Source organism: Ahaetulla prasina, chromosome 1 (assembly GCF_028640845.1).
Source record: "Ahaetulla prasina isolate Xishuangbanna chromosome 1, ASM2864084v1, whole genome shotgun sequence".
NCBI lineage: Eukaryota > Metazoa > Chordata > Lepidosauria > Squamata > Colubridae > Ahaetulla > Ahaetulla prasina.
Window position 1 is genome coordinate 226,110,442 of NC_080539.1, and position 15,298 is coordinate 226,125,739.

Here is a 15,298-nt window from a genome sequence, read left to right on the forward strand (position 1 = left end):
TTCTATAAAATCTTTGTCTTTACCATTTACTCCATCTCCATTCCAAGTTCTAATCTTTTTGTCATAATTATCACCAGATGGACCCACATATAATTGACCTCCATTGCCTATTCAGGCTTTATTTAATCTAAGCTTTCATATGTTTTTTTTATTATAATTAATTAAACCAGACTATAGTACAATGTATGGATTCAGTTATTTGTATGGATAAACCATTCCCAATAACTTTGTTTGGCTTTATCAATCCCCAGAGCACCTTCTACCTTATTGATGTCAACTTCAACTAGGAAATATTTTTCTCTTTGGCCTGACAGTTAAATTAATTTTCTCTATCTTCTGAGGAAATACACCTTCAAAAACTAGTTGCTGGGAGGATCAGAGTATACTACACAATCACTCTTAAAAAGGAAAAGCTGGTAAGATAATGGAAAGTTACTATTTTCTATGTAAACAGAATACAAATCAGAGTTTTGGTCACAGCTCCAAACATCAGCAGCCTTAATTCATTAGTATTAATTTATCTCAAAATATTCATCTGCCAAGGACTATGCAGAGGGAAGGGAGGGAAGACTACAACTCAATATCACAATCTGAAGTAAAGAGGCCCTTAATTTGAGGTTGAAAATTGCTTCAATTCCTCCCTTTCTGTAATTTCTAATCTCCCCAAAAATAGTTTTCACTCAGGATGCTTTCAAATCATCAATTAATTTATCCATAACATGGAGATACTAGAAATATCCACCACCCACTGACAGATTTGTTTTCAGTTAAACTAATTCTCAACCTTTTTTTTAAAATTTGAATTTATATCCCGCCCTTCTCCAAAGACTCAGGGCGGCTTACACTGTGTAAGGCAATAGTCTCATTCTATTTGTATATTTATATACAAAGTCAACTTATTGCCCCCCCAACAATCTGGGTCCTCATTTTACCTACCTTATAAAGGATGGAAGGCTGAGTCAACCTTGGGCCTGGTGGGACTCGAGCTTGCAGTAATTGTAATTGCAGGCAGCTGTGTGTTAATAACAGGCTGCATTAGCCTGGTGAGCCACTTCCCAGCCCTTTTCTTCAACATGGACCCCCCTCCCCTTTAAATATCTTTTGTGGCCACGAACCATGGCCTCAGATCTTAATAGCAGAAAACATGACTTCAGTAACAGAGTTGTTAATGCCTGGAATGCATTACCAGACTCTGTGGTCTCTTCCCAAAATCCCCAAAGCTTTAACCAAAAACTGTCTACTATTGACCTCACACCATTCCTAAGAGGTCTGTAAGGGGCGTGCATAAGAGCATAAGTGTGCCTACCGTTCCTGTCCTATTGTTTCATTATATCCAATTAATATAATTACATACTTATGCTTATATATATGCTTATATATTGTTTAGTTATTTCATGCCTATGCTTATATATACTGTGTGACAAAATAAATAAATAAAAAATAAAAAAATAAAAATTTGTTCAAGCCTTCACAGACTCCCTGTGATAACATTGTAGGCCATCAGGGGTCCGGGGACCACAGGCTGAGAACCAGTTCTCTGGAGTCCAGTTGGATTGAGGTGACATACCGTATATACTCGAGTATAAGCCGATCCGAATATAAGCCGAGGCACCTAATTTTACCACAAAAAACTGGGAAAAACTATTGACTCGAGTATAAGCCGAGGGTGGGAAATGAGGCAGCTACTGGTCAATGTAAAAAATAAAGATAGAGCCAAGTAAAATAACATGAATATTTATTTGAACGAAAAACAATAAAAGTGCAAAAGGGGGAAGGAGGATTCCCAGCTTTAGAAAATTTAGAACTACGCCGCCTTTGGTATGACCTGAGCATAGCTCATAAAATTATCTGCTACAATGTACTTCCTATCAATGACTACTTCAGCTTCAACCACAACAATACACGAGAACACAATAGATTCAAACTTAAAAGTGAACCTCCAATCTAGATTGCAGAAAATGTGACTTCAGTAACAGAGTTGTTAATGCCTGGAATGTGCTACCTGACTCTGGTCTCTTCCCAAAATCCCCAAAGCCTTAACCAAAGACTATCTAGTATTGACCTCACCCCATTCCTAAGTGGTCTGTAAGGCGTGCATAAGAGCACCAGCGTGCCTACCGTCCCTGTCCTAATGTTCCCTTTAGTTGTATTCCTTTTATGTATTCAATTCATGCTTATATTTATATAATTATTTAATATGTATTTGACAAAATAAAATGAATGAATGAATGAATAGAATAGAATAGAATAGAATTTTTATTGGCTAAGTGTGATTGGACACACAAGGAATGAATGAATGAATGAATGAATGAGTGAGTGAGTTACTTCAACAACATTGTCTCACAGAAATTGACAATACAACTGCAAGCATGAAAATGAGTCCTCCTTTAGCTTCCAAGGGACCAGGGTGCCTCTGAAGGTCAGTGCTCTAAGCACTAAGAACCCAGCACAAATCTAAGCCTGTATGCACACCAATAGTGAAAATACCCTGCACAGTGTCTCTTGGCAGAGAAGGTTAATTTTCATAGACGTTGGGGTGGCTCTTTTTTTTTTTTTTGGCAGGGCAATAAGGATCTCTAATATCATTAAACCCAAGTGTGAGGAAAAAGACAGCAGCTAAAATGTTAAGGCCAGTTGTGTGACCTTCTCCAATACAGTTGGCCTGGCTGTTTGCCAAAACTTAAAACACCCTCCCATCCCCTCCTGCTAAAGCTTCTTTCTTAAAACAATTGTGGTCTTTGCCTTCATGTCGCTCAACCTTTCCCCTGCCAGGTTCCTAGCCCTTCACCCTTGACCCACTGTTGTGTTTGCTTAGCATTGTGCCAATCGACTTTAGAAGTCTGTGTGTGTGTGTGTGAGAGAGAGAGAGAGAGAGAGAGGGAGGGAGGGAGGGAGTGCAAAAGGGGGAAGGAGGATTCCCAGCTCTAAACAAAGGAAATCCCGGAATGCCAGCGAAGGCGGTGCTCGCCTCCTCCTCCCTTGCTCAAAAGCCCCAATAACCTTCACCAGCAAGGCAGACCCCACGGAAGGAAGGGACGGCTGACTCACCGAGCATCTGGCTGAAGAGCAGCTGCTCCAGGTCGCCCAGCACGGTGAAGCACGGAGGAGAAGAAAGAATGAAAGAAGGAGGAACGGCCCTCCTTTCTCTCTCTCTCTCTTCCAGCGCCAAGGAAGAGAAGGGACTAGGCACACAGGCGCGCACACACGCCCAGCTTCTGAAGCACGGAGGAGAAGAAAGAATGAAAGAAGGAGGAACGGCCCTCCTTTCTCTCTCTCTCTTCCAGCGCCAAGGAAGAGAAGGGACTAGGCACACAGGCGTGCACACACACGCCCAGCTTCTGAAGCACGGAGGAGAAGAAAGAATGAAAGAAGGAGGAACGGCCCTCCTTTCTCTCTCTCTTCCAACGGAAAACGCTCTTTCGCTATGGGGGAGAGGAGGGAGGAGGAGTGCAAAGGGGAAGGAGGATTCCCAGCTCTAAACAAAGGGAAATCCCGGAATGCCAGCGAAGGCGGTGCTCGCGTTCCTCCTCCCTTGCTCAAAAGCCCCAATAACCTTCACCAGCAAGGCAGACCCCACGGAAGGAAGGGACGGCTGACTCACCGAGCATCTGGCTGAAGAGCAGCTGCTCCAGGTCGCCCAGCACGGTGAAGCACGGAGGAGAAGAAAGAATGAAAGAAGGAGGAACGGCCCTCCTTTCTCTCTCTCTCTCTCTTCCAGCGCCGGAAGAGAAGGGACTAGGCACACAGGCGCGCACACACGCCCAGCTTCTGAAGCACGGAGGAGAAGAAAGAATGAAAGAAGGAGGAACGGCCCTCCTTTCTCTCTCTCTCTCTCTTCCAGCGCCAAGGAAGAGAAGGGACTAGGCACACAGGCGCGCACACACGCCCAGCTTCTGAAGCACGGAGGAGAAGAAAGAATGAAAGAAGGAGGAACGGCCCTCCTTTCTCTCTCTCTCTCTTCCAACGGAAAACGCTCTTTCGCTTGCGGGGGAGAGGAGGGAGGGAGGTTGGCTTATTCAACCCTTCCCGGCTAGCCATCCAGCCCTTCCCAGGAGAGGGCGAGGAGTTTTGGGCGAGCGACCTTTTTGCTAGAAAGCGGCGGCGGCTGCCCCGCCACCACCAGTTGGGGCGGGAGCCGGGTGAGCCGCAGTAACTCCCGCCAGGCTATGCATTGGCGCGGGAAGCCCTGGCGGTGCAGTCCTTCTGGCTGAGGAGGAGGGACCCGCTGCGCTCTGCGCCGCGAGCCACCCAAAGGCCAGAAGAAAAGGTCATTCCATCGAGTAATGGAGCAAAGGCTCCTTCCCGCTTACCCATACAGGCGGCTGGGCTGCAACACCGCCGCCGCCGCTCCTTCCTCAGCCTCGGGCCTCGCTCTAGCAGCCACCAAGCTCAGGCGGACTCGGCAGCTCCCATCAGCACTCGCACGGCGCGATTCGGGCAGGAGGAGTCGGGCTCGCTCCGTGGCGGTGGCGGCGGTGGCGGCGGCGGAGGCGCCACCGCCACAGAGCGAGCCCGACTCCTCCTGCCCGAATCGCGCCCGTCGAGTGCTGATGGGGAGCTGCCGAGTCCGCCTGAGCTTGGCGGCTGCTAGAGCGCGAGGCCGGGAGGCTGAGGAAGGAGCGGCGGCGGCGGTGTTGCAGCCCAGCCGGGCTCGCACAGCATGGGTAAGGCGGAGAGGAAGGAGCCTTCGCCCATTACTCCGATGGAATGACCTTTCTTCTGGCCTTTGGGTGGCTCGCGGCGAAGCTCGCGGTCGGGAAACCCTCCTCCTCAGCCGAGAAGGCTGGCGGCTCCCCTGCCCAGCCCTCTCACTGCACCACCAGGGCTTCCCCGCGCCAATGCACAGCCCGCCAAGTTTGCGCCGTCCGCCCACCAGACACGGGAATGGGGGCCGGCCTGGGGGCGACAAATCCCGCGAGACCTCGGCGGCCCCGCTCCCCGTCCCTCCCATGGGAGTCCGTTCGGTACCCCCTCCTGTGCGGGGTTCCCGAAGACGTAGACTCGAGTATAAGCCGAGGGGGCGCTTTTCAGCACAAAAAATGTGCTGAAAAACTCGGCTTATACTCGAGTATATACGGTATAAATTTCAAAAATAACTAAAATTTCCTAATTCTATAAATCCTAATTGTCCCACTAAGACACTTCAATATTAACTGGTCATCAAGATCTTTTCAATAATTTTACTCCCAACGTTGACTTCTTTTACCTGAAACCAACTAAATCCATTTTTTTCCAGCTGTGTATTTAAAGAAGCAGAACTTGAACAAAAAAGCAAGAGCAATATCTGTGGCTTACCGAATGCTATAAGAGAGGAAAAGACTATCGTAGACCAGCTGTGCTCTGTATGTAGTCACATAGATAACTGTGTGATGTCAGCAAATGATAAAGTAGAGCTGTATCCTCTTTGTCATCTGACAATCTTGGGGCCTTCATAGGCTAATCATGAACTCTATGGTTTTCTATGTTTTACTTTAAATAAAGCATACTGACATTAGAATCTCAAGTTACAGTAAATTCATGGATTTGACATTAAGAAAAACCCAGTAGCAATGTCCTTTAATTTTTTATATTGTGGATGTTAGCCTCAGGATAGTGGTTCAGTATACTATACATACAGAAGTCCATAATGAAGTTTTTAAATTACTATGAATTATTAGAACAAAACTATGTTACGCAACAAGGTAACGTAATAAGCCAACTAATTCAGCCACCCATCTCTCTAGAACTTGATGGAAAATTCAACTAATCTAACTTAATACATTTTGCTGCTGCTAACAGGAGATTTTTATAGTGTGTAAGAAAAAAAGAAATTAAGCTAAAACCACAATTAACATAAGCACATAGCACAAACCCAAGTTGGTAAAATGAACATACCAGCCCATTAGCTTTAACGAGAGGGGCCTCCAAATCAGGATATACGTTTTCCAAATACCACTTGAAGTTCTTGCACTGAAGCTGCTCCCTCAGTTTCTTCTGTTGAGTCAAATCTCCAATGTCCAAGTTTTTTTGAATGAGGTGATAACCATGTCCATAGAAAAGATCTGTGTATTCATCCAGCCAAACTTCTGCCACCCGGGCCAAATTCCGTTCTACTGTAGTGAGGCGATCTTTAGGGAAGGAGTAGGGGTTATCATTCCTAAAAATATGACCTACTCGGGAACATGGGATAATCTCAATTTCTCCTCCACACATCCAAACCTGATGAAATAAAATCAGGCCAACAATAGATACAATTTCTAGAAATTTTATTCCACAATCTGCAGTGTGTAGATGTCTTAATTTCTGCATATGTCGTTGGTTTTTATTAATGAGAAATTCCATATCCACTAAGTTGAGAACATATAAATTTATGATTTGCATCAATCATGTATTTACAGTACAAATAATGGCTTGGGGTTTCAAATTCCTGGATAAGTCATGGTTTATGTAACACCCTCTCTAATTTCTACAACTCAGAATTACTTTATTGTTGAAACCTTCAGAAGTAAACAATGGCCATAATACTTGTTTAGCAATTCAGACATTACACCACTTATAATGAGCACAAATATTAGTTTGCACACTTTTTAAAAACTTTCTTTTGATGCAAGCCAGTGATGAGGTCTCAGTCTATCATTTGGTGACTGAGACTTCATCCTGAATTGTATTAAAACTTAATTGATCATTGCTGTCTAATGATTTAAATACAAGTGTAGATATTGAGAGATTGGTCACATATGAAGCTTTATGTCTTGGTTGAAAGGGAAGCTTAGTATTTTATAATGTAAGTTATATTTCGATAATACCATACATATTGCTTAAGAAATCTGACAGTTAAAATATTAATAGATTATTAGTTATAGAATTATAAATAATACTCTTCTCATATACAGAGAAAATTCAGGTTTTTTTTACTTTGGTGCACTGACTTTGCACACAATAGACACGATTACGAAATGTTATTTTATTACATTACTATGTTGCTTAGAGATTTGCATCATCTATGCAGCCATAATAACATACTTTTGATTTACCAGGCATTGGGTATTGGGGATATCCGCTTCCATAGATACAAATAATCATATCATAATGACATACTGTTTATTTTAATACAATTATTCCTAATCACACATAGTTAAGAGAATTGGCAATGAATGCATATGTACGATTTAGCTACTGACAAGAGAGCATTAATTTGACAATCAAGTACAAATTGGAAACAAATGAAAATATGTTTAACATACCTTGAATGAGATCTCCATATTTTCACCTCCCCAAACATCAAGGCCAGGATCATATGCTCCAAGCTCAAAAAAATACTTCTTATCAATAGAAAACAGCCCACCTGCCATCACAGGACACCTAATAATTGAACCAGACATTACATGCACATTGTGGTTTGGGAGGGCAAATGAAGATTTTGCTATTTTGAGACATGTCCTTTTGCACACAAATGGCAATTGTTGTATTAAATGCAAACATACCTAAAAGTTCACAACACTGGAAAACTAGTTTGGCAGTAGTTCAATTTCCCCCCCCAAAATCTTACAAAATCTCTTGATTTATGTTAGACAATAATTTAAAGTAGAAGCAGGGAACTTGTGGCCACTAATTGCCAAGTTACAAGTTTCATGAACCAGAATGGGCAGAGGTAATTTATTAATATATAGAAAATCGAAAGTTCTTTACTCTGCTTTAAAGTAACATATTTAGTTGAATAAACAAGTCATGTGTAACATCATATAGTTTCCATCCAGAAAGAAGAAATTTGCAAATGTGTCATTCTACCATGTTGAACATTTATTACTTAAAAAGCAATTCTCTTCACGAAACTTTAACTTTATATACTTACCTAATTATATCTGTTTCCTTAATCTTATTTTTTTTAATGACATCTGAAGGAATTGGCTTCCACCCAAAATTCATTGGCCATGTAAAAACACCGCGTTGAAAACTATCCACGGTCATGTAACTAAATGATGGAGAACATGCAAAGAATTAATTTAAGAAGCAAATGCTAAATCAGAAGCTACAATAAACCAAACGACATCTTTGAGGTTTAGGGTTAACAAAACCAGACTAAAAACAATAGCCTGCAAAATTATGAACTGATTAACATTATGATATGTCTGTGTTTTCTTACTTTATTTTGAATTAAACTTTATAACAAACAAGAAAAGTTCTCAAGAAAAGATGTTCTATCAAGGTAGAACTGTGTTTTTTCCAAAGGAGGGCAGTAATCTATATTAGTGTCCCAAGGCTTCTCCTGTTGTCACTCATACTTTATAAATGTTTTTAAAGTGTTTTGAAGGAACATGCCTAGAAGAGCTTGTTGGATCATGCCTTTCAAGATAGAAAAGCTGAATATTAAAAGGACAGAGTCACAGAGTACATGAGATCATGAAGGTGTGACCAAGTCAGTTATCGGTGTGTTTCCTCTTGGAAGACCTTGTTCAGGCTACAGTCCTGAACTATGCTAAATTTCCTCTCTATTCATAGATTTGGGGTCTCCAACCTTGGCCATTTTAAGACTTGTGGACTTCAACTCCCAGAATTCCCCAGCTATGCTATGCTGGCTGGGGAATTCTGGGAACTGAAGTCCACAAGTCTTAAAGTGGCCAAGGTTGGAGACCTCTGCCATAGATCCCCGCCCCTGCCCCCCCAATAGTTTCAAGGGAAGCATGGAAGAATGAACCTCACCTCATATCTTTGTCACTGATCACTTCAATGACAGGGCAAGCAACTTTTTTTCTATTTAAATGAATTCTGTCCAGTAGCGGTTCCAACCATCCCACGTTGCATTCCACATGAGAATCTAAGAAGGTCAGGACATCACCTAGAGGAGCCAGTAAATTTGCCATTATAACAAGGAGACAGGCAAAACTAGGAAAGGTTTACAATATTTATTGGCCTCTTGAAAAAAAATTCTATTCGCTTCCTACTGTAGGTAGATATTTAACGTATAATCCATACATAGAAAGGAAATTCACAGGAGACATTGTTTAAGCAATTTTTTTCTCAGATTAGATCTCTTCATTATTTATTCAAAAACTTCCACCTTGCCATGATATAATGTTGTTTTTTACTGTTCACTTTGTCAAGAATCATAAAAAATATTCCGCACTTAAAAAGTAACTTGGAAATGCTAATTCTTAACTGTATCTTAATCATACCATATATTCTTTCCAACACACAGTTTTTATATACCACTGGGAAAAATGTCCTTTATGGCATTTCACTAATTGATAAGAAAGCCTTCGCTGGTCAGCACCATATTCATCTAATTAGAAATTTCTCTAGAGTAGTGAAATTGTGATGTGCTTTAAAGCTTCATTAATATATATGACATATGAGTTGGAAAACGTGTTAATAAAGTTTTTCATTTTATTAACAAAGACTTGCAAACACGGCAATGGTGTAATAATAAAAAGGTATACCTACGGAAGGACAAATTTTATTTCATGCAGAGCAATCTTGAAGGTGCTTATTAGCTCTATGTGAGCAATAACTGGTCCTATCGCCCGCTAATGCCTCCATCACTGCTGCATATCTGACAAACTCAAAATGGAGTTGTTATATGCATACTAATATACTAATATTGAGGTCTTTTATAACGTAATAGATTCTCTCTTGCCTGGAGGGGATCTTTGCACGTAAGCCCCTTATGGTCATAAAACATATGTCTAGTGGTTACATGACTTGGGTGCAGAGTGATAAGATTAGCCTCCACAAATTTGCAAGACTTTTATTTATTTTTAAACATATAAGGATGGTTGCTGAATTCCCAGATGTGAAAATCAATCACTAACTACTAGAGGTATATTATCTAAAGAAAGGAAGATAAAGAAGTAAGTCAAAAAATTTCTCCTTTTGATGATTTTTACCTGTGAAAATATTCACCTCTCTCAAAATTTACTTTCCCTCAGTGAGTCTGCATAATTAAACCTTATTGACTGTGTAATGTAATTACCTCATTTTCTCTGGCTACAATTAACCCAACCAACTCATTAAAGAAGCATTGGGTTAATTCACATTTCATTTTGATGGTCATCAGCTTTCAAAACTTGGAGACTTTATTAATTTATTTACATTATCCTATTCATGACACGATTTCCAATAGACCAGGTTTGTGTGGAAAAATTATTCAGATTCTGAAGGGAAATACGGTGATAGAATATACAGAAAAATGCAACAAGGACACCAAATAACACCCTTTTTATGACTCTGTAATCCTTTAATTCGGGGAACACAGATTATTATTTTCATATAAAATAGAAAAAAAGAAATTTTCAGGAAGTGTTTCTGTCACACATCTCAAAAAACTATTTGAATCCAAAAATCAAAGCAAAAGCATATCTTCCTATCCATTCCTATTCATAAAATGTCCCAGAGCTGATAACAGTTAACATTCAGAAGAAAAACAATTGCAAATATATAATTATTCTGAAAATTGGTAAAGTATTGGTAAGACCATTTGTCGTAATAGCTATTAAAGTAGGCAAAATCTTCACACTGGAATATCAGCAGAGCTGGCCTCAAGGTCAGTTCTTCACAAAACCTTTATATTAACTTGCAACTAAATTTCTATCTTTAGTGGACAGGAAGTTTTAACATTTTAAATATATGCGTAACACTTTCTGCTAAAAACACCAAGGTACTGCATAGCAAATAAAACAATATCAAATTCATGAAATACTACATCAATAAGAAAAATATTTAAAAATTAAAAACATTACCGCTAAAATCTATTAAAAAGGCCAGATTAGAAACATCATTATTTTGGAGTGCAGGTGAATTAATGCTAAATATGCTGCGCAGCGTAATTTTAAAAATATCTCAATTTCAATAAATTTATTGTACAGTTGTTGGAAAAATACATTATACTACGTTGTATTACAGCTTATTTATGGTTTAGCCCAACATATAAACCCAGAGAGTGATTTTTATACAGTTTAGGTCTTAATATCATGGTTAAACAGCCACTGTCACAAAACCAACAAATTCTTTGTTATCACCTTTACAGTAGGGATACTGGAAGTTGTTTTTAGTTTTGTCTCTAACATTAATTTGAAGTATGATTTGGTTTTAATTAAACAATTTAATCATTTTATGGAGTGGTGTTGATAGTCTCACGTTCTTAGATTCTTATTTTATTCCAAAAGTAGAAAATATATGTGTAGATCAGGGTTGAACTGATGAATCCTTGGTGTTCTCGGAGTTTATAGGGCCGTCCTTGGTATTAACCGTAATTAGGCCTGCCTGGAATTTCCATTCTTAAGAAGTGTGATGTCATGTCACTGCATCACTTAACAACAGTATTTCTGGCAGTCCCCAGTTACTGTTGTTAAGCTAAGATCATGCAGGTTGTTAAGCAAGGACCCCAGATTATTGCAACTTCTGATTTCCTACCAGCTTCCCCACTGACTTTACTTATGAGAACCCAAGACTGCAAATCATGTCCACCTGATTGTGAGACACGGCAACGGCTGGCAATCCAGGTCAGTTGTTAAGCATTCAATCATGATCCTGTGGCCATGGGGAATTGTGTCCCATGGAACTCTGAGGACCAGTTTATTTTATTTATTTATTTTAGAAAATTTATATAGCCGCCTACTTGATCACATGACTGAGCAGCTTACCAGCAGTAAAAACACAAAATAGGAAAAATAAAATAAAAAACAAGTACAAGCTGTAGTTGTATGTACAACTTGGATATTGTTGTGACCTAGGTTCTCTTAGGTATAAAAGACATTATTAGTCTTCAACAACCCTATTTTATTATAACAGCTGGGAATTACTTCATTTCCAGCTTAGTCCAAATTAATTCCAAAACAAGTTCTTCAGAAACAGTCCTTTGGCCTTATTACAAACCTTTGTCTTCTTTGGCACCTTGCCAAAGGCTTTCCTTGGCAAAGCCCCATGAAGTTCAGAAACAAGAGACACCGATTAGAAACTAATGTAGCAACATTGCTTTCCTACAAAGAGCCCAAGAGCCTTTGCTGCTCTTTTAAGCCTTATGGGAGTGGCCAATCATCTCCTGGCCTTACTCCCAAGTCGTCCTTTTTGTTTAGCTGCTCTTGCCTTCTGGCAGCTCTTCGCATACGTGCACTAGGAACAGGCTCCTCCTGTCCCTCTGCCTCTCTTCTGTCCGCCACTGGAGCAACCGCGCATCGCTCCCGGATGGCCCTGGCCCCATCTCTGCCTCTGATGCAGAGCCCTTGTCCGGGCCGTCCCCTGACTCCAGGACTGGCCCATTGTCCTCCCCGGCCTCCTCATGTCTGACTCCGCTGCCAGCTCCGTAGACTGCTGGCAGACCACAACAAATATATTTACAACTCGGTTACTGCTGTCATAAGTCAGAACTGTCATTAAATGAGGACTGCCCATATTTTATTTTTTTAAAAAACTGTAAATTGCTTAGAATAAAGAGAGAGGATAAAACAAGCCATGACTTCACACAATATGCAAACTCTGTTGAGTACTGCGTTAGCACCTGCTCCCAGCTAACCAAAGCAAGGAACATACTACTTAGTTCCCTTTATTCTAATGAAATTTAAAATGAACAACTTTCATTTAACAAACTAGATTGTTCTAATTATTTCTGTACCTTGTATGGTAACTGCAATTAATCAATCAATGCCATTCTGCTTACCTTTGGCAATCTCTGCTCCAGCGAGTCTTGCTCGTATTAAACCATGCCTTTCTTTCAGATGAAGGATACGGACCTTTGGAAACTGTGCCATGTATTTGTCTAATTTGTCCTTCAGGTAAGCTAAATTAGAACAGAGGAGAATCAAGTATGTGGACTATAGATTGTATCTATTTCAAACTTAAGTAATAAAATGGGTCATCAGTCCCCAAACACTGCCTCTGATACTTATAAAAGATATTGAAAAACACCAAAAAGTTATTTTCTATCGACAGTTATTATTGAGGGCAGAAACTGTGTATTATTATTATAAATGAGCCGTGGTGGCGCAGTGGTTAGAGTGCAGTACTGCAGTCTATTTCTGCTGATTACCAGCGGCCAGCAGTTTGGCAGATCGAATCTCACCAGGCTCAAGGTTGACTCAGCCTTCCATCCTTCCGAGGTGGGTAAAATGAGGAGCCAGATTGTTGGGGGCAATGTGCTGACTCTGTAAACCGCTTAGAGGGGGCTGTAAACCACTATGAAGTGGTATATAATCTAAGTGCTATTGCTATTGCTATATTAATCAACTGATTATATGTCACACTTACTAAGAAGAAGTGATCCAGTAAAATGTTCACAAAGATGCACAGATACAAAATATCTGTTATTTATATCAGTCTATCAGGAAATCTACAATATTCTTAGCTGAAGAAGCTTCTTGGATGAGAAGCAAAAAGTCTTCAAAGAAAAACCAGAAAGTCTAGTTGCCTCTTGAAAAAGCTCCTTTGGGACTAGAATATTCTTGCAATCTGGAAAAATAAACATACCACCTTCTACCTGTCAAGCTGCTTAAAAGTATCATTGCTGATGGTTTTAAATAATAAAAACCAAGGATCCTCTAAATGAAACAAGGATTTTGGTTAACAGCTATCTCCAGGTTTACAATATTCTTTATGTCCCACAAAAAGGAAGGAATAAAATAGCACTTTTGGGATGAGGAGGCCTATAAGGCTGCAGAGAATTACTTTTCCTGAAGAGAAAAAAAAAACCCGAGTTGCCAACATGAAAATGTTCCTTTCATCAATCTGCCTTACAAAATAGCCCAATGATAATTTCTGGGAAATTATTATTAAGGGAAAAAAGAATTATCTGCACTATCTACAACTATTGACCAAGTAATGCCAAATCTGTTATTTCCCCCCTATAAGGATTTCACAGTTTAAAAGTGTTTTTGTCATAACATATTTACACAACTTTCCTCTCTCCATAGGCCAAAAGCAAATTCTTTTTACCAGGCTTCAGCGGCATACTTACTGATCTCCCATACCTTGCACACAAGCATCCAATGACCCCAAAATATTATGCATACTTTTAAGTCAAATGCACATGTATGGTACATTTGTTTCTAAATTATAAGGGGAGGAAAAATATGATATAATTTAGGAGAAAGGATGGTAGAATCTGGAGGTGGAGTGAAAAGAGAAATCAGACTAGAATCTCTACGTAGCCACAAAAGAACTAACTGCTGTTGACTCTTATCTAAGCAGGTGACAATCATTAGTTGAGGAGATTCCTGTGCATAGGCATGAGTAACAATAAATCCATTTATTGGACCTTCATGGTGGACTTGATCTTTTGTACTTGACATATGGGGGCCCACTGAAGCAAAATAAGGCCATTTTGACATTTCAAGGAAATGTATGGGACGCATTGGAGAACCTCAGTAACTTCTATCATAATGAAAAAAATGTGTTGTTTTCAAACAGCAAATAATCAAATGGCATGTTAATTCAAAGATACTGACTTACCTCTTGTGCTAAAATCATCCACCAAAATAACTTCTTTAATCAATTCAGGGGGGGACCGGTTGAGGATACTATGGACAGAACGCAGGAGAGTGGACCATACTTCATCAACAAAGCACATGATAATGCTAGTGGTGGGAAGGTCATTGTGGACAAGAAGATCTGAACATCTGGAGCAAAAGAGATTAATATATAATATAACATAAATACTTGCTACAAGCTTACTGGTAGAAGTGAACATTAACTTCTCTAATTGCCACAAAAACTTATTTTACTGATATTTTCTTCTGAGGAAGAGAGTTGAGCACTAAAAATAAATTCTAGTTAAATAATAGCTCTCAAAATGCAAACACTTCTTCCCTGGCAATTAAAAGTTGTGGGAAAGAAATCTGAGTATAAAGAAAGGAAAGCTATCACTTGAGTACTTGAATCCAATACAGCTAATAGGATCAGCGTTCTAGAAAAACCCTCAACTCCAAGTAAAAACTCTGAAGCAAGCATTTTTCAAAGTTCCATTTATTAAAATAGTTAAACTGGCACCTCTGAGAAAACCCGAATCTGAGCGGTCTGGGTTTTCCCTCAGTAAATCAAAACCCCCAAAACCATCCCCTCACTCCTCTGTTGATCACATGCTCCAATCACCATCCGTCCCATCTCGAGACAGCACTCAGACCACTCCTTCTCCAGATGCAGGACCGGCCTGACCTTGACCAACAGGAAGAATGCTATTATGTCTAAAGACAAACTCTCTACTACTTTCCCACACATAAGAAGGTGGCAGCATGGAAACTTCTGGCCTAATATGGCTTCCAAAGATGACACTGTGAAGCATTGCTAGGCATCTGCTTAATGGAAATTGAGAAATAGTAATGACATAATCTTA

General features: G+C 40.1%; 1 protein-coding gene across 3 annotated transcripts in view; it reads right to left on the bottom strand.

Moving 5' to 3' along the window:
• The window catches only part of GALNT5 (polypeptide N-acetylgalactosaminyltransferase 5), a 59,105-nt gene that overhangs the window by 25,372 nt on the left and 18,435 nt on the right, over positions 1-15,298 (bottom strand). For 2 of the 3 annotated variants that reach the window (XM_058192361.1, XM_058192351.1), the window contains exons 2-7: positions 14,419-14,585; positions 12,632-12,751; positions 8,680-8,815; positions 7,832-7,951; positions 7,224-7,341; positions 5,875-6,198 (exon numbers count right to left, since the gene is read on the bottom strand). In XM_058192361.1, coding sequence (XP_058048344.1) covers positions 5,875-6,198; positions 7,224-7,341; positions 7,832-7,951; positions 8,680-8,815; positions 12,632-12,751; positions 14,419-14,585 — 985 coding nt within the window. Of the gene's footprint in view, positions 1-5,316; positions 5,470-5,874; positions 6,199-7,223; positions 7,342-7,831; positions 7,952-8,679; positions 8,816-12,631; positions 12,752-14,418; positions 14,586-15,298 lie in introns of those variants that run through there. The other variant, XM_058192370.1, reaches the window with a different exon arrangement.